The sequence below is a fragment of the Mytilus californianus genome, unplaced genomic scaffold (assembly GCF_021869535.1).
Source record: "Mytilus californianus isolate M0D057914Y unplaced genomic scaffold, xbMytCali1.0.p SCAF_7, whole genome shotgun sequence".
Lineage (NCBI taxonomy): Eukaryota > Metazoa > Mollusca > Bivalvia > Mytilida > Mytilidae > Mytilus > Mytilus californianus.
Genome location: NW_026262723.1, coordinates 31,643,619 through 31,663,282, shown reverse-complemented (window position 1 = coordinate 31,663,282; position 19,664 = coordinate 31,643,619). Strand labels below are relative to the sequence as shown.

General features: G+C 30.7%; 1 protein-coding gene across 13 annotated transcripts in view; it reads left to right on the top strand.

Moving 5' to 3' along the window:
• The window catches only part of LOC127709174 (uncharacterized), a 243,365-nt gene extending 225,836 nt beyond the window's left edge, over positions 1-17,529 (top strand). For 5 of the 13 annotated variants that reach the window (XM_052214541.1, XM_052214536.1, XM_052214537.1 and 2 more), the window contains exons 2-7: positions 6,961-7,038; positions 8,379-8,568; positions 9,984-10,069; positions 15,176-15,259; positions 16,519-16,539; positions 17,073-17,529. In XM_052214541.1, coding sequence (XP_052070501.1) covers positions 6,984-7,038; positions 8,379-8,568; positions 9,984-10,069; positions 15,176-15,259; positions 16,519-16,539; positions 17,073-17,305 — 669 coding nt within the window. In that variant the 5' untranslated portion in view covers positions 6,961-6,983 and the 3' untranslated portion in view covers positions 17,306-17,529. The other 8 variants (XM_052214542.1, XM_052214539.1, XM_052214535.1 and 5 more) reach the window with 8 other exon arrangements.
• The last annotated feature ends 2,135 nt before the right edge of the window (positions 17,530-19,664 follow it).

Below are 19,664 nucleotides of genomic sequence, written 5' to 3'. Positions count from 1 at the left end.
CATAGGGATAGTGATCCGGAGGCTGCATTTACTAACTACTTAAAAGCTTAATATTTCAGAAGGTAGAAGACCTGGATGCTTCATACCTTGTATATTGATGCCTTATGTTATGAAGTTTTCGTCTGTCATATGTCCTTTGTCCTTGACCTCATTTTCATGGTTCAGTGACTACTTGAAAAAAAAGTTAAGATTTTTTGTAATGTTAATTTCTCTCTTATTATGAGTAATAGGAAAACTATATTTGGTATGTGCCTACCTTGCAAGATCCTTATGCTTGTCAGACAGTTTTCACTTGACCTTGACCTCATTTCATGAATCAGTGAACAAGGTTAAGTTTTAGTGGTCAAGTCCATATCTCAGATACTATAAGCAATAGGTCTACTGTATTTGGTGTATGGAATGATTGTAAGGTGTACATGTCCAACTGGCAGGTGTCATCTGTCTTTGACCTCATTTTCTTGTTCAGTGGTTAAAGTTAAGTTTTTGTGTTTTGGTCTGTTTTTCTAATACTGTATGCATTAGGTCAACTATATTTGGTGTATGGAAATATTTTAAGATGTACATGTCAGTCTGGCATGTTTTATTTGACCTTGACCTCATTTCTAAAGGTTCATTGCTCAATGTTAAGTTTTTGTGTTTTGGTCTGTTATTCTTTAACTTTAAGCAATAGGTCATCTTTATTTGGTGTATGGAATGATTGTAAGGTGTATATGGCTGTCTGGCAGGTATCATATGACCTTGACCTCATTTTCATGGTTCATTGGTCATATTAAGTTTTCCTGGTTATGTTTGTTTCTTCATTACTATATGCATTAGGTCAACTATATTTGATCCGTGGAATGATTGTAATGTGTACATGTCTGTATCTGGGTTTATCTGACATTGACCTCATCTTCATGGTCCATTGGTCAATATTAAGTTTTCAAGGTTTGGTCTGTTTCTTGTATAATATAAGTAATAGATCAAGTATATTCAGTGAATGGAATGATTGTAAAGTGTACATGTTTTTTCTGGCTTGGTTTATCTGACTTCGCTCTCATATTCTTGGATCATGTTAAATTTATGAGATACATGTAGTAAAACTCCATATTTAGGACAACCGTAAATTGGGAAATTTTGGCGTCGGGATATTTTGGCGCTTTTCTCTTAAAAGGCATGCGTTTTATTTTGGTGTGTGTTATTTTGGTGCTTTGTCCAATTGAAGTGTTTAATTTTGGCACAATAGTGGTGAGCGAGCTCATTCATATTTGCCTTTATTTATTCGTTTATTGACAAAATGTCAACTAGGAACACATCAAAGTTAACTGAATGAAGGAATCGGATACGGATGTAATTGTAAATAAAATCTAAAACATTAAAATCACTTTTTAAATAGATTATTTATTAATTACAAATATCATATGAATTTAATCATTATCTCTGCAGTACATGTTTAACTATTGACGGTCAAGGATTTAAATTTCAATCCTTATGCCTCTGGCAGTACATGTTAATATATTGAGGATGCAAACGGTAGACAATACTTGGTCATGTTTTATGAAGATTAAATTAAAGCCCAAGGCTTCACATTTTATAATGAAGTGTTAACAAGGTTAACAAAACGAATGCATAACATAGGTAATGATCATTTCTCTTACAAACTTAGAATATTGTAAAGTGCTCAAGGCTGAAGGCTCAAATGCTCTCTTAATTGGGTGTATTTAAGAATTAATTTCATTGTCAGTGCAATGTTTATAATTAATGCATGACATCCTTTTTAGGCATTTCATTTATGAATTAGTTTTAGTGATGTAAGGAATTTCTTATCATTTGGGAAATATTTAAAAAAGAAAATGCGTTATACATATTAGCTGACACAACAGAACAAAGAAAATGTAGGAATTGTATATGTTTCCTTATTGTGAGTATGAATGTAAATCATGGAATATTTTAGTGAGGAATTATCCTTTTTTAATTTACAGTTTAAATCAATTGATACATTTGAGTTCCAACTAAATTTTATCTAACAGCCAATATTTTGGTCCGGCTTTTTACATCAAATACTATTTCATTATGTCAGGGAAATGTTCAAATAAAATGCCTTTAAAAGTTTTTTTATATGTTCAAGACTTCAGTTAAATTCCTGTTTTTTTTTTTATTTGATCGGAATATTGGAAATAATTATTCTTCCAAACCGCTGATCCAGTGATCAAAGTTTTAGAAAGCTAAAGATTAAGGAATTGTTTTCATTTTAAAGCTTTTTTTCTTCTTTTTTTGCAAATGCTTTGGTATTGTTTACTTATTTGATAATTTGAAGTTATTAATATTTTCATTATAACATTTACGGTATCAATTTTACTGCACAGTAAACTTCAACTTATTTTGAGTTTTTTGTTTGTTTCACAATTCAACTTTTAGTCAGTTTCAATCACTGTGTGATAAATCTTTTCAATCGAATAAATGTGTTTCGGGACAGTTGTAACTCATTTATAGACACTCTTTGTTTTGAACTGTATATAGACCCACATACTAGGATAATTCCTTACTAAGAACATGATTTACATTCATTCTTCACAATTAAGAGGCATCAAATTCTACAATTTCATTGTTCGAGAGCACTTTGCTATATTCTAATGGATGGAATGAAATAGCACTAACATAGTTTTGTGAGGACAAAAGGATAAATTGTTCAAAGTTTTTCTCCTGCTTCAGGTAAAATTTGATACTTATATACCTTAAATTTCTTGATTTTAAAAAGCACACAATATTATATAAATCAGCTTTTTTAAATTTGTATATTTTTTGATAATTATAAAACTCACTCTATAAATATTTGAATTACAATCACTCAACATCAGATGCTTACTTTTTATTGATGAATGTACATGGATTGTGTTTGGTTTTGTTTTGAAAAAAATCCTTTGCTTTATATATCAGCAGTCTGACATTGTTTTCTTGAAAGAAAAAAAATAATTGACTCGAATTTCTGCTATCAAAATTGAATAAAAGATTATTTTACTTACATCTTTGCCCCATTTCATTTTTTGTTTGTTATATATATTTACCATGATTAGAATATAGCAAAGTGCTCTCGACCAATGAAAGTGTACAATTTGGTGTTCCTTAATTGTGAAGAATGAATGTAAATCATGTTCTTAGTAAGGGATTATCCTTTTGTTTAGGCCTATTTACAGTTCAAAACAAAGAATTTCTATAAAATGAATTACAGCTACCTGGAGCACATTTATAAGGTTTATTGATTGAAAGTTAAACTTTGAAACAAACAAAAATGATCAAAATAAGTTTGAAGTTTACTTGTGCAGTACAGTTTATACCGTTTGTGTTATTATGTGAATATTTAGAACTTTCAAATTACAAAAAAAAAGATAATATCAAGAAGAAAAACAAAAACAAATACAAAAACTTTTAAAAATTAAAATTAGATATAACCTAAATCTTTACCTACATGTATTGCGCTTATCAAATCTCAGGTTACTGTATTCGCAGTTAGTAAGAATAGTCATTTCCGAAATACCGGTACATACTTTTGAATTTCCTATAAAAAGCAATTTCTTTCAACATTTAAAATTTAGTTAATTAAGTAGTATTTAATGCAAGGAGCTGGAATAAAATTGGCTGTAGAATACAATTAAGTTGTAACTCTGATTTTGAATTTATTAAATTGAACTGTAAATAAACAAAAAGTTAATTTCTCACTAAAACATTACATAATTTACACTCATACTCACAATTAGGAAACTTATACAATTTCATTGTAACGTTGTGTCATCTAATGTCTAAAACAATTTATTGAAATTTCCCAAATCAAAAGTAAGCCCTAACATAACTAAGACCAATACATAAATGAAATGCCTAAAAGGGAAGTCATCCATTAATTATAAACATTGCACTGACAATGAAACAAATTCTTGAATAAAAGCAATCAAGAGATCATTTGAGCCTTGAGCACTTTACAATATTTTAAGTTTGTAAGAGAATGATAAGCCCTTTCATCATGATAAGTACTCGCTAACGCTCGTACTTAATCATGAAGAAAGGGATTATCATTCTCTTACTTAGAACATACTCACCCCTTCTCGTCCAATGAAAAGTCAGTTTTTTCTCTTCTAATTTTCATAGTACATGGCTTTCCATGCACTATAAAATGCTATACATGAATGGCTTTTCATTGTAGATTAATTATGAAAGTGAACTCTTAACTACTACACTAACGAAGTGTACAATCCCCTGAGGCATTTTCCCTGGGAAAATAGCCTACTGATAAAGGACGAAAGAGAAAAGAATTTAAAAAAAAAGTATTTTGAATTTTGCAATTGTTTATACATATATATAATAAACAAAAAATGAAATGTAGGTAAAATAATATTTATTCAATTTTTAAACCTGACATTCATTCGAAAAAACAATGTCATACTGTTGATATATAAAGCAAAGGATTTTTTTTTGAAATCAACACAATACATGTACATTTATCAATAAAAAGTAAGCATCTGATGCTGAATGGTCGTCATTCAAATACTTATACAGTGAGTTTTATAATTATAAAAAAAAATACCAATTTCAAAAAGCGGATTTATATAACATTGTGTGTTTTTTTAAAATCAAGATATTGAAGATATATAAGTATTAAATTTTACCTGAAGCAGAAGAAAAACTCAAATGTTTGAACACTTTATACTTTTAGTCCTCACAAACTATGTCAGTGCTATTTCATTCCATCCATTGAAATGATCATTACCTATGTTATACATTCACTTCATTATAAAAAGTGAATTCTAATTTAGGTTTGAATATTACAATGGGAAAGGATAATTTTGTAAGGTCACTCGAAAGTGTGAATATGTTCTAAATTGGTCAGACAATACTTGGTCATGTTTTATGAAGATTTAAAACCCTCGGCTACGCCTTGGGCTTTAAATCTTCATAAAACATCACCAAGTATTGTCCAACCTATAAATATACTAAATATTTGCAAAATTCAAAATGTTTTTTTATAATTCTAATCTCTTTCATCTTTAATCAGTAGGCTATTTTCCCAAGGAAAATGCCTCAGGGGATTGTACACTTCATTAGTGTAGTTATTAAGAGTTCACTTTCATAATTAATCTCCAATGAAAAGTCATTCATGTAAAGTATTTTATAGTGCATGGAAAGCCATGTACTATGAAAATCAGAAGGAAAAAACTGACTTTTCATTGGACGAGAAGGGGTGAGTATGTTCTAATTATAGGTTAGACAATACTTGGTCATGTTTTATGAAGATTTAAAGCCCTCGGCTTTTTTCATTTTTTTTTTGGGGGGGGGGGAGACAAATTTTTTGGGGGGATTTTTTTTTCCTCAAAAAATTTTATATTTTTAAATAAATTATTTCTGATTTATATACAAAAGCAACAAATACTGATATGGCAGGAGATGCACACCAAACAGGTTGTGTAAATTATTATATATAACAGATTAACTAAGTATTGTGCAACAGCACAGTATTGCGCAATAGCACAGTATTGTGCAATAGGAAGAAATCTTCAATTGAAAATAAATACAAATCGTTTAACCAATTTCAATGGGATTAATTTAAAGTCTTTAATTTTTGGGGGTTCTAACCTTGTATAACTATTTTGGATATTGAGCCCCATTTTTAAATTGGTCTACATTGAGGTCCAAATGGTCCAAAATTAAACTTTGTTTGATTTCATCAAAAACTGAATCATTGCGGCTCTATGATATGCTGAATCTTATTGTGCATTTAATTTTTTTTATTTTGAGCCCTGTTTTCAAATTAGTCCATATTAAGGTTTGAAGGGTCCAAAATTAAACTTTGTTTGATTTCAACTAGAATTAAATTTTTTATGTTTTTTTATATGCTGAATCTAACCATGTTGTTAGATTTTGGATATCAGACCATACTAGGTAAATTAAATGTTCCATTTCAAGTTTTTAAGATCTCTGACCACATTTATTTTGTGTCAGAAATCTATATTATGTCAAAAATTTGATCACAACCCAAATTCAGACAGTATCAAGCTTGAATATTGTGTCCAAACTTTCCCCAACTTTTCTATTCGAATAGTCCTGTAGTCTGTTACCTCATATGCAAAGCTTACTAATGAGTCCCATTGCATAAGATCACGTTTAAAAAATCAGTGTGAACGGGACAAAACTCACCAGGCCAAACAGACGCTAAATCTATTTTTTGCATTTTGGTATCATTACCACACGTATTACTTGATATTCTGAATTATTAAAAATGCTTTTTATTTCTTGCATTAAATACAAATTTCAAAAGTTTTGACCAAATTTTATATTGACTTTGATCATAAATTTAAGCATGATGAAATCAAATACCAAACAAAAAGCCTACTAATTAGTTTCATTGCCAATGATCACTTTTTAAACCATGTAAATTGAATGAAACACACAAGGCCAAACAGACGCTAAATTTATTCATTACAATTTTAGTATCATTATCAAAAATTTTCACTGAAATTCTGAAGCGTTAACACTTTTTCTTGCATTAAATTCATATTCCAAAGATTCAATAACATTTTATTTTTCTATTCCAATCCTTTAAAGTTTGGTCTTGGGAGTTTAAGTAAGACAAAATTAAATAAACAACGTATTTGTAGAAGCACATAAGTCATCGGAATTGTATTCCCTGAGAGTTGTCGCTCAGTATTAATGTTTTAGGATTTCCGGAAATTTCTGTAGTGCAATTTCAATGTAAAGCGGTGTCCAAATTCGCCCATCAGAAGACAAAACAGAATTTAATATTTTGGAGACAAAATTTTGTTCCCAAACTTGTTATTAAATAACTAAAAATATATTTACAATTGATGATTTCTTTTTTGAAATGTAAAGTTACAACAGGTTTGAAAAAAAACAACAAATTACGCAATTAAGATATATATTTATAGATAGCACATCATCTTTATTTACATTGTTTACTGAATTTATTTGATACAGACATACTGTTAGGAGCAAGCAATATGCACACAAAAATGTTGGTATATTTGATGTTCTTCATTTTTGAAATTTCTGCAGGTAAGACATTATTTTATATTTCTTCATGTCAAATGAACAGTTTGTTTGTGAAATATATGTACATAAAAAATAATCAATGTGCGATTTGTTTGATCTCAGTTCTTCATTGGTTAAAATTCAGTTATGATGTCGATTTATTATGATTTCCTCTGAATTTGCTATTGTGTCCATGCCCGATGACATCACATATCCAACTATTTGTTTTGGCAGATCATTGAACTTGCTGAAGAGTAAAAATAAAGTATGTCTACATATCGCAAATAAATCATTAGAAAAACAGATTCCACCGAGTATCCATATTGATTTTACCACTGCATCTCGTGTAATACGATTTTTTTCTCTCTCAACAGTAACATTACAATATTTAAAATGCTCGGCAAGCCTCGCGTTTTCAATACGAACATTTAACTGTCTTCGAGTGAAGAAATATCATATCACACTCCAGATATATCAAATGTACCACATGCACTGATGTAATGTTAACGTTTCCTGAAAAGATGCTTAACATGACAAGTATAATATCCATCAAAAGGTTTATTGATAATCCAAGTAAGCGTATAAAATTAAAGGCGATAGATATAATACAAAAGTCATTTGACCGATCACAGCACTATCAGTTGAAAGGATGGGATGAATTATTCAATGTACTTTTGAATGAAATATTTAAGCCATTTGTTGAAAATTTATTTGAATGAAATTCAATGATGTCATGGATTTAGATCTAGATACAACACAAAAACAATTATTAGCATTGTCAGCTGTCAGTAATAAAAAAAGAAGTAGAACGGTTAATTGCAGCTTTCATAGAGTTTGAAAGAAGTTTTGATTCTATTTCGTGGGATGGGCTATGGATTAGGTGCTTATTGAAACATAAACATAGAATAATCCATAATGTCATTAATTAGTTGTATGAAAAATTAAAATAAAAAAAATGTGTATAAAATAAAATTGAGAATGGAAATGGGGAATATGTCAAAGAGACAACAACCCGACCAAAGAGCAGACACCAGCCGAAGGCCACCAATGGGTCTTCAATGCTGCGAGAAAATCCCGCACCCGGAGGTGGTCCTCAGTCTGCTATGGGCTATTTCAGTTTTAACATAGATGTCTGACAAGGCTATATTTATGTCCGCTTGTGCTCTTATTTATACTTTCAATAACTAAGATTCAAACTCCCTCAGGCAAATTTGACCTTAGAAGAATTTGGCTATTATTTTAAGATTTTGTTTGGTCAAAACGCTTCTGCCATTCCTACGTATTTTTACATCTCTGGCTGTCAAATATGTAGGTTTGAGCCTTTTTAATGAAAGTCAATCTAAAAACAAAACTTCATATTCCAGGTATGACTGAATTTCCCTGCAAATTTCCGTGTCCATGGCGCAATAAATCATTTCAGATATATAACTTCAAAAGAATATATGGAGCTAGATTCAGTTTTAGTGGTGATGGTCAAACAGCTATTTTAGTGGATAGTTCTGGCAGAGCGCAGCTGCAGTGTTATCAAATAACAGAGCGCTTTCTAATTGTCAGGTATATAAATAATTTATATTTTGTGTTCCTTGCCTTTGATGCTGTTATTAAATTTAAGTCATCTGGCCTCTGAAATTATAAAAAAAAAACCGGTAAAATTTCTCAGTACTTTGACATTTGTGCTACTTCTAAGTTTTAATGTTACTATGCACATATAATTGAACTATAAATGCGTAAATCCAAGTCAATTGGACTGTATTGTCTAATATAATGAGAGTAGTTCAATTGGAAATCATACCTTATTTCCAATTTCTTATTGTTTAAACTAACGGTCCTTTAGATTAAATATTTTTCTTGAATTGGGGTTATTTATTTGTCGTTTGGATTATTATCTTTTATATTTTAAGACAAAAATGTCAGTTGCCCTGTCACCATGACAGGAGAAACAAGTTCAAATTGAATATTTGACCTTAAAACATCCTTGGTATAGTTTTTAAAACAACTTTAGAAATAAAACGAATCCTTCCCTTAATATTTTTACCCAAATTGATGTCTTACACTTCTTGAAATTTTTAAATTGTTTTCGTGTAAGCCAAAGGCTCATATCTGAATTTTAATAGCAAAGATAAAACAATGAAACTATTTCGGCAGATGTGCATTATATATAAGACGTTTGATGTCCTAAACCAAATAGTTGTGACTTTATTTAAATTATGATGAATATTGATTAATTACAGAGCATAGTCATGTGAAGATCTGACAGTTTTTAATTGATGTATCAATCTTTTAAAAGACTAACTTCATTATCGAATATTTCTGTTGACAAAACGTAAAATAATATGCAACACAAAGTTGTACATTTTTGTATTTGAACTTTTTTTATTGATTGAATATAGGTATAGAAACAATTAAAAGATACACGGGGAATGCATATTCTTTAAACAAAATGGAAGACAAGAGAACCGGTCGATATCATTACCAAACGATACAAAATGAAAAAAACAAAAGTAGACAGTTCACGAAATATTTCGCAGAGTATGTCATAATTCTTGCAATTGTTTTTCTAGGTTAATAGAATTTATTGCCCCTAGGTGTACATGTATTTTCTAATGTCTTCTTCCTATAACGATATAACAAAAACAACCATGCTCGAAGGAGGAAACTATTATTCAAAATAAACCGAGTTGTATCTGTCTCTTAATACTCTCTGTTAGCTTTTGATGTTCTAAAACATATTTACTATATTTACATCTGAACTTTTCTTTTAAGGGATGAAAATGGTAAACAATTTATAATGGTAGTTGATGTGCATCAATTAAAGATAAAAAAAATGATGAATATTGATTGTTATTACTGTTTCTATCATTTCAAAAGTGATGAAAATAATAAAACAAATGTGTAATAAAATCAATTTTAGATGTTCATGTTATTGACATTTTGAACAAGAAAAAATAATGTTATTTATAATTTTTCAGGAAAAAGGATACTGACATAGTTCAATGTTACTCGATCTTTTATGATCTTGAAAGTCCTCTGAAGTTTCAATTTGAACAAGGAGGAGGTACGTTTTCATATGTTGTCATCTAAATATATTATAAGATTCTAAAACAACTTCAGATTACTTGTAACATTTGGTTTTTTTTATACCAACACATGTTTTGATAATACTTTTTAAACGACCGCAAAATTTATTGCGTTCGTATTATCATAATTATGTTATGGCGATGTCTGCGTCGGCGTCCGAAGACATTTTGGTTCGCAGACAATAACTTAAGTATAAGTGTATAGATCTCTATGAAGTTTATGCACAAGCTTCCATACCACTATAGGAAGGTTGGGATTGATTTTGTGGGCTATTGCCGTAGCCATTTTGTAATTAGGGGCCAAAAATGGTCCAAAAAGAAGCATTTTTACTGTTTCATAGACAAAAAATTGGTTTGCAGACAATAACTTGAGTATAAATGTATTGATCTGTATTAAATTTTAGCACAAGATTCCATACCGCAATTGGACTGTTGGGATTAATTTTGCGGGTTGTTGTCGTAGCTGTTTTGTAATTAGGAGCCCAAAAAAGAGCAAAAAGAAGCATTTTATGGTTCACAGATAATATCTTGGGTATAAGTGTATGGATCTCTTTGATATTTTAGCACAAGGTTTCATACCACAGTAGGAAGGTTGGGATTGATTTTGGGGTTATTGTTGTAGCTGATTTTAAATTAGGGGCAAAGGTGACAAAAAACAACCATTTATCTGGTTCGCAGACAATAACCTTAGTATAAGTGTATGAATCTCTATGAAATTTTAGCACAAGTTTCCATACCACAATAGAAAGGTGTTGATTGATTTTCGGGGTAATTGTTATAGCTGTTTAGTAATAAGGGGCCAAAACAAGCAATTTTTCTTGTTTCAGGACAATAACTTGGTGTATAAGACTATGGATCTCAATGAAATTTTACCACAAGGTTCCATACCTCAAAAGGAAGGTTGGGATTGATTTGAGGGGTCATGGCCCAAACTGTTTAGGAATTAGAGGCCAAAAAAAGAGCAAAAAAAGTTAGGATTTTCTGGTTTCCGGACAATAACTTGTGTATAAGTCTATTAAATTGTACCACAAGGTTTTTATACCATAAAAGTAATGTTGAGATCGATTTTAGGGGTAATGACCCTAAAGGTTAAGAAAATGGTGCCAAAAACAATATTTTTGTAATCCTTTCTATAAATTGGTTATTTCTTGACCAATTTCCATGGGGTTTATTTCAAAGTTTTGAATTCTTGGAGTTCTTTAATATGCTGAATCTAACCAGGTATTTAAAATTTGGATTTTTGGGTCTGTCTTCAGAATTGGTCCGCATTAAGGTCCAAAGGGTCCAAAAGTAAACTTTGTTTGATTTTTAAAAAAAAATCTTGCGGTTTTTTGAAATGCTGAATCTAAGCATGTATTCATTTTTTTTTTTAATTTTTGGCACAGTATTTAAGTTGGTCCAAATTTGGGTCCAAAATTAAATTTTGTTTGATTTTATCAAAAATTGAATTATTTGTGTTCTTTGATGTGCCCAAATTAACAGTATTTAAGATTTTTGATTTTGGGCCATTTTTTAAACTGGTCCACATTAAGGTCCAAATTAGACTTAGTTTGAAATTAACAAAAATTGAATTCTTGAGGTTATTTGATATGCTTAATCTAAGCATATAACTATATTTTTGATATTGGGCACAGTTTTCAAGATGGTCTGAATTGGGGTCTAGATTTAAACTTTGTTTGATTTCATCAAAAATTGAATACAATGTTTAAGGGGTTCTTTGATATACTGAATCTATCAGTGTATTTAGATTTTAGAATTTTGGTCCCGTTTTCTAATTTGTCCAAATTAAGGTCCAAAGGGTCCAAAATTAAACTTTTTTTCTATTTCATCAAAAAATGAATTCTTGGGTTTCTTTGATTTGCTGATTCCAACCATGTATTTTGATTTCTGATGTTGGACCATAATTGGTAAATGTCCAATTTCAAATTATTTAAGGGTATACGATACAGTTTTGATCCCACGGTGATTTTTTTTACAAAAACTTGCATACAAGCTATTTTTCACCCAGTCAATTCAAATATGTAATAAAATAATATACCTTCATGTGCTACTTTAAGAGATAAATGGAGTCAAAATTTTAGACATTTACTCAAAATTTCGTTTTTTTGGACATTTTTATCCTTTGGATAGACATATCTAACTTTTTTGTTTCATAAGATAAACAAAAGCGGATTTTTGTAAAAACATTTGGAAAATCTTCTTTACATAAGTATGCTCAGAATTTGTTTAACAATTCTTTGGAAATAATTGATTTTTATCAAAGTTTCATGATTTTAGAAAAAAAACGGCATTTTTTGCTGTATATTTATCTAATTTAAAAAAAAATCATCTATGACTTTTTCATAACAATTAGTACAAATAATCTTCATACGTAATCAAACCAAATGTCATTTTAAAAAAGAGCGGTCCATGAACTCGTTTAAACCAGTCTGAATGATAAAAATCAGTCGAAAAATGCATCTTTTCCCGATATGGCACAGTTTGACGTCGCGAAAATAACATTTTACGTTAGCAACGTCATTACCTCCCTTGTAACTTTATCGTATGCCCTTATGTACTTAGACCACATTCACTCTGTGTCAGAAACTATGATATCTCAAATATTTAATCATCCCTGTATTGCATAATTAATAGAAATTATAAATAGAGTCATAGTTAAAAATATATATAGCATCATATGATTATCTAATTTTAGAGAAGAAATTATGTATATAGTTTGAAATTTACTGTTCATTATTAGATTATAAAATGGGTAAGTAGAGCTGCAAATCTGTCAATTCATGCTGATAAAGGGACATATGATATATTAATTAACATACAGATGTTTGTTAATATTGATTATAACCACTCCAGGTCAGGAACAAGGAAGTTAACTGAAATTTTGTTTATTTTAACATTTTTATAACTAATAATGGATATTACATATTAAAATCTAAAAAAAAAATATTTGTCATCTTATAAAAACTACACAAAATTTGTATTACATATACACATTTGTAATTAACTTAATATTCACATTTGTTGAATGTGGATAAGTGTAGTGTATTGATCATTAATTCATTCATGCAGCAATTACCACCTATCATAAAAAAGAAACATGTGGTATTCATCAACTATCACACTTAATATTGGCGTGACAAATTTATTAGAACATTTTGTGTTTTCTAAGTGGTGTGGGTGATAAGCTAATGTTAAATCCATCATCATTTTGATGCAATTTCTGGAAAGATTTCACTGTAGGACTGTATCAATTAGGAAAGATATTTTGAAAAAAAAAAAATTTTCTCATTTTTTGGGGTAATTTTTCAAAGAACTTCGTAATAGGATTGTTTGTTATTATGTGTAAATTACTTTTCACAAAGCTATATTTATATATCACAACCCAAATTCCGAGTCGAATCTGTTCAAATTGGAGTCCAAAAATTGAATGTATGGGATTTTTTGATATGCTGATCTAACCTTATATTTAGATTTTGGTTTTTAGGGGCCCGTTATCAAATTGGTCCACATTGAGGTCCAAAGGGTCCAAAATTAAAGTTTGTTTGATTTCTTCAAAAATTAAATTTCTGAGGGTTATATGATATGCTGAATATAACCGTGTATTCAGATTTTGAATATTGGACCACAAAAGGTAAAAGTCCAATTTCAAATTTTTCAGTTCTTTGACCACAATTATTCTGTGTAGGAAACCTATAATGTGTCAAATATTTAATCACAACCCGAATTCAGAGCTGTATCAAGCTTGAATGTAGTGTTTATACTTACACCAACCGTCAGGGTTCGACCTCTGCGGTCGTATCAAGCTGCGCCCTGCGGAGCATTGTGTTGTGTTTTTCTGTCATATCAACAAAATACTAAAATGATAAACCGCAGTAGGGCATACATGACAATAAAATTAAGTAGGTTTTCTCTTTTTATATCAGTTGAATGTTGTCATTTGCTTGATATAAAAGTGAGGAGATGTGGAATCTTTACCAATGAGCCAACTATCCAGTCTAAAAATGTTATTTCAAGCACCAGCAATTCATCGTACGACCTCCAACGATGCACAAATCACATATAGTATAAATGGTAAATTCAGCCATAAAAAGACCAGGCATGACAAAAATTTACATTACTCAAACGAGATAACCAACCATACCTTATTCGAGAACACTCAAACTTAACATGATTATTGCCAAGGATGTCTAGGTACATGAACACGTAAAGAGCTTTATGATCAAGAAAACCGCATCTGTTGCAGTAAAATGTGTACCGATCATATTATTATCAGTAGCAGAATGCAATGTAGAACCCGAACAGTAATACATAGCACTAATAAGCGATCACAAAACAAAGCAAAATACATCTCATTTAATATTCCTTTATTCTGGTTCTTGCTAGAAAAAACAAAATAATAACCAGTATGCGTTAGATTGGAATTTGATAATTTCTCTTTTCACAAAACAGACATACATGTATACTTTACAGTGTTTTATGGTTAAACGTTATCCATTAACACCCGGAATTAAAACAGTAGGCTTGAATAACCCAATGGGAAGAATATAAGATAACATTTGTCGAAGGATGTTTAAGCAATTTTTGGTATAACATGTATAAAGCACAAAAATTACCATTTTCATGTACGAATTCATAAAATGATACTTTCAAGTGAGGACTAATGTCAACTGATTTTTTAAAAAAGATGTCCGGACGGGATACTTTACCTACGTATCTGACCTATATTACGCTTACATACATACCGTGTATTTGTAATGTTAAGAGATTTCATCTATTTAACCGTTGACAATCCAATTTGAACCAAGTTCATTCGCCAATTACAGATTCAGTTAACGTCAGATACATACTTGCGTTAAGTATTAGTGGTGAATAGGTTATGTTGCAAGTCCGAAAATTTCTATTTGGTGAATAATACTCATGAAGAACTGACAATACGAGATGCTAGGTATGGGAAAAACGAAAAAAAAACAATCAAAATATATGATTTTGTTGATTCGATGTGTATTTCGTGATTAACATTCTTCAAGGTCATTTACACAAATATAGTTTTAAAGAGTTTTTGCAAAGTATTGATACTCTTTCAGCTAGCCAAACCTTTAACAACCAGGCAGGAGAATTGACAGATATATGTGACATTTGTGTCCCAGGGAGAGTTTTGGAAGCTGTAGGTAAGAACAACCTTGTTAAATTTCTTCAAACATTCAATTAAATAAGATCTTACAGATGAAGAAAAGATAAACTTTACGGTTTTAAGTCATTTTCGTTTTTTTTTTTTCGTTTTTAAACGCCTGTCAAAATTTTGACGGGACGTATTATGGTATACAAATGTCCGGCGTCCGTCTGTCTGTCTGTCTGTCTGTCTGTCCGTCTGTCCGGCGTCCACATGTCGCACCGTAACTTGAGAACGACTTATCCAAATTTCATGAAACTTTACATAATTGTTTCTTATGATGGTCAAACGATCTGTATACTTTTTGGTGAAAACAAGATTAAAACTTTTTGAGTTACGGGACTTTGTAACTAAAACAGGGGGTGTTTTTTTCACATGTCGCGCCGTATCTCAAAAACGATTTATGATTATTGCTTAAAACTTTACACACTTTTGAGTTATATTAATCTAAAGATCTGTATACTTTTTGGTGATTCAAAATTTTATTTTAGAGTTATTGAGTTTTTTTGTAAAAAAAAAGGGGGGGAGTTTTCACATGTCGCGCCGTATCTCAAAAACGATTTATGACTATTGCTTAAAACTTTACACACTTCATAATTATATTAATCTAAAGATCTGTATACTTTTTAGTGATGATTCAAAAGTTTATTTTAGAGTTATTGATTTTTTGATTTTTTTGCAAAAAAAAGGGGGGGTTCACATGTCTCGCCGTATCTCAAAAACGATTTATGATTATTGCTTAAAACTTAACACACTTCTTAATTATATTAATCTAAAGATCTGTATACTTTTTGGTGATGATTCAAAATTTCATTTTAGAGTTATTGATTTTTTTATAAAAAAGGGGGTTTTTCACATGTCGCGCCGTATCTCAGAAACAATTTATTATTATTGCATAAAACCTCACACACAAGACGTCGGGCGTATCATGCGCTCATGGCGCAGCTGTTTTTTGTCTGTCATTTTTGGGTTTTTATGTTTTTTTTTAATGTCATTTGGATTTTTTTAAACATGTTATTGTAAGTTTTTGTTGTCCGTTTGATCTTTTTCGTCTCATTTTTTTGTCATAAACTGTTAACATGCATCTAGAAAGTATACAACTAGTCTAGAAAATAATTGTTTGTTTATCAATCAGAAAAGAGTACATACATATAAATAACCTTTAGTCTTAAGTTCAATGACGTCACAAAAAACTTAATAAAAAAAATTAGATGTAGTATTCAAGCCTTCTGATAATTCATCTGACTTCTTTTGCAGTATCAGGGTCAAATCCAACATGTAAGTATATAAATCGTTTAATAAAAAAAAATGTTTATAAAAAGAGTTAATTATAATTTCGTTATGAAATAGAAAATGCTATATGTATTTTTTGTATGTGTTATTATATAATTATCATTATAAATATTATCATTATTCATGTAATAATTATGCTATCGTTATTGTTATTTTGCATTAAGCCACATCGAATGTCGTCAGGAAAAACTCTGGTGTGTTCGATCTCCTGTCGGGTCAATCCAAAGATTTGTAAATTGGTTATTGCTACCAATCCGATAAACACAAGGCGTTTCCGGGTAACAAGAATCCCATGTGTATGTATTGTACACATAATTTTCTTATTCATATATTAACAACTACATTGGTTTCCTGAAATGAGTGTACTTGTCACTGGATGTCAGCCATTAACCGATTAATACATCCATATAACTTTTTATTGAATAATGTCACTGTAGACTCTCGTATGATTAAACACACACATGATTTCAAATATAGCACTATTGCAGATTTTATATATCTTTCGAATATACTTTCAGCACCTCCCGTAAGTTCTCTTGCTTGCAATAGACCATCAACATGTACCTCTCCACCTGGTACTGCTTGTAATATGAATGATATCATTCCACAGGGCTGCCCAGTTACAACGACTGAAAGCCCGACTACCACAACCGAACAAACAACAACCAGAACTGAGGCAAGAACGACCACAGAACCAACGAAAACTACTAAGAGTCACTGTGGAAAGAAAAAACACAAACATACCAAATGAGCCATGTAACATTATAATATGCAGATAAATTGAGTCCAACGAACTTTCTTGTCAAATTTTCAAGGAATATGGCAATTGTTTTTCACTTGTTCCGTTGTTGATAGCGTTTGATTTTATCAGTTTTCATGGACATCCCTTTTTTGAATTTGACTTTGGGTTCGGTATTTTTGTTAAACTTTTTTAATGATATGGTCATTTATTATTAATAGTGATCGTTATCTATAGGTTTGTCTATTTCTTTACCCAAAAAAGTATATGTTTACATATGATGCCGATGTCAGTGTACAAAACACGTGTTTTCTTCAATGCACGTGACGATATTGAATATGGATGGTTTATTATTCAAGATATATGTAGTTGTTTTTTGTAAACAAGACATAAGGATTGTTCAGTGTACATGGCAAATATATATTTTTAATGCTCAAATGTGGTTTGCTATGTGTGTGTAGCAAAAGTGGTGTTTCAGTACACAAGACACGTGTGGATATTTTGTGCACTTGACAAGCGTATTGTGTTAAGTGTTATATTTCCAGGACACCTGACAAGTATGGTTTGTTGAGTTCACGAAAAGTGTAGTTTTGTCAGTACACATCTCACGTATATTTATTTTAAGAGATTATGCGCTTGACAAAGGATGTATAGATGTATTTTCTCAAGTATCCACACTGGTCCGTATAATTTTATAATGCTATTTTATAGTAATTCTAAACTAGTAAGATTGTAACCATTACATGATGAAAATAAGAAAGTCCTTCTAAGATAGTATTCTAATTTAGGAATCGATTCTTTGTGATGAAAAGAGAATCTATTCCTAGATTTGAAAACTATCTTGAAAAGACTTTCATATTTTCGTCGTGTTATGGTTCTAATCTTACATGTTTCAAAAAGACGAAAAAGAGCTACATGAAATTATGCATGCCAGTCTGCATATTGGAGAAAATACATCTATACATCCTTTGTCAAGCGGATAGTCTCTCAAAATAATTATGCGTGAGATATATACAAAATTCCGCTTTATTTTCAAATCAGTCTTTTTTTATTGTCTGCTACAGTTTCATCAAAACCAATGAACTGAACAAGCAATGCAAGACCATGAAGTTCGTATATTCACAGCCCCTCTGGCCATGCAATTACTGGCGATCTAAACGTAATTCAAATGATCATCTCCGGGAGATGATATCTCATGGTCCTAAATTTAGAAAGAGCCAACAAATCAATTGGAATCATAACTTAAAGATGAGAAAAGAATTGCGTTGTGGATTACATCAGCGCATGAGCAAAACGAGAAATGTTTGATTTAGACACTTTGTCAGAATGGGGAACACAATTAGGTATTTGATACAAAGTCAAATGTACGAGTTGACAAACTTTGTATATGTTCGAACGAAGTCAGACAAATAAGCTGTAAATGTCTAAACTCTCTTCACGATAGATGCATGTATCTGTCATTACGAGTGTCTTATCGAAGAAAAAGAAATAAATGAACACTTTGGTCATATCAAGTACAAAAACATAACTCCAGATAAGGATAATATCTTGGCAGATCTCAATTCTTTCATTGACTCATTGATTGCTCCATGTAGCAACAAATCTGAGGTCTTACCTTGTTTGTGTTGGATACCAACACTTCCCAAAACTCCGTGCAAACAACAGCTCATTACTGGCATGTTCTACAAAGCAATTGTCCTTTAGACTGACCAACATGTTATGCGCAATGAAACAGGGATAACAGAAATACTAAGATACTGTTTACTCTCGTATTGACATTAACCATGTGTGGATTATTGGGAACTGTAAAGAACTTCTGAACATTTCTTAAATCACTGTCCTCTGAAATATGTTTATCAAAATCTTGTAAAAATCAAGAAAAACAAAGAAAGTACATTTAATTGTACATATGTAATACGATATTCAAGAGCTTTGTGTTGCTACTCAGACTTTATAAAACGTCATTTGTGGTAGAGCAAAAAAAAATATTCAGTCCTGGATTTATCAAAGCACTTCTCATCCATTTACCAAAAAGGTACCAAGACATTAAAGATAAATATTCAATGTCAACTGCACACATATTAATGGATGGCCTTGCATTATAGATTCTGACGTCATGTATTACTGTCATAGTTGTTCCTAATATGTCTGTGTACTTTTATGTCCCTTTTGATCATATGACTCTTTGCGTGGCTCGGGAATTTGTTCATTAAGCTTCCGGGTTGTTGGGGTTGGGCGTTTACGATGCGGTTAGGTCCGGAGGTGCGCTCCAGACGCAAGAAAATAGTGTTATTTGAATAGTATCCTTCTATTCATATGTAGATTACCTTTTACTTGATCGGCAAAGTGTACATATGTCATTATGATTTTC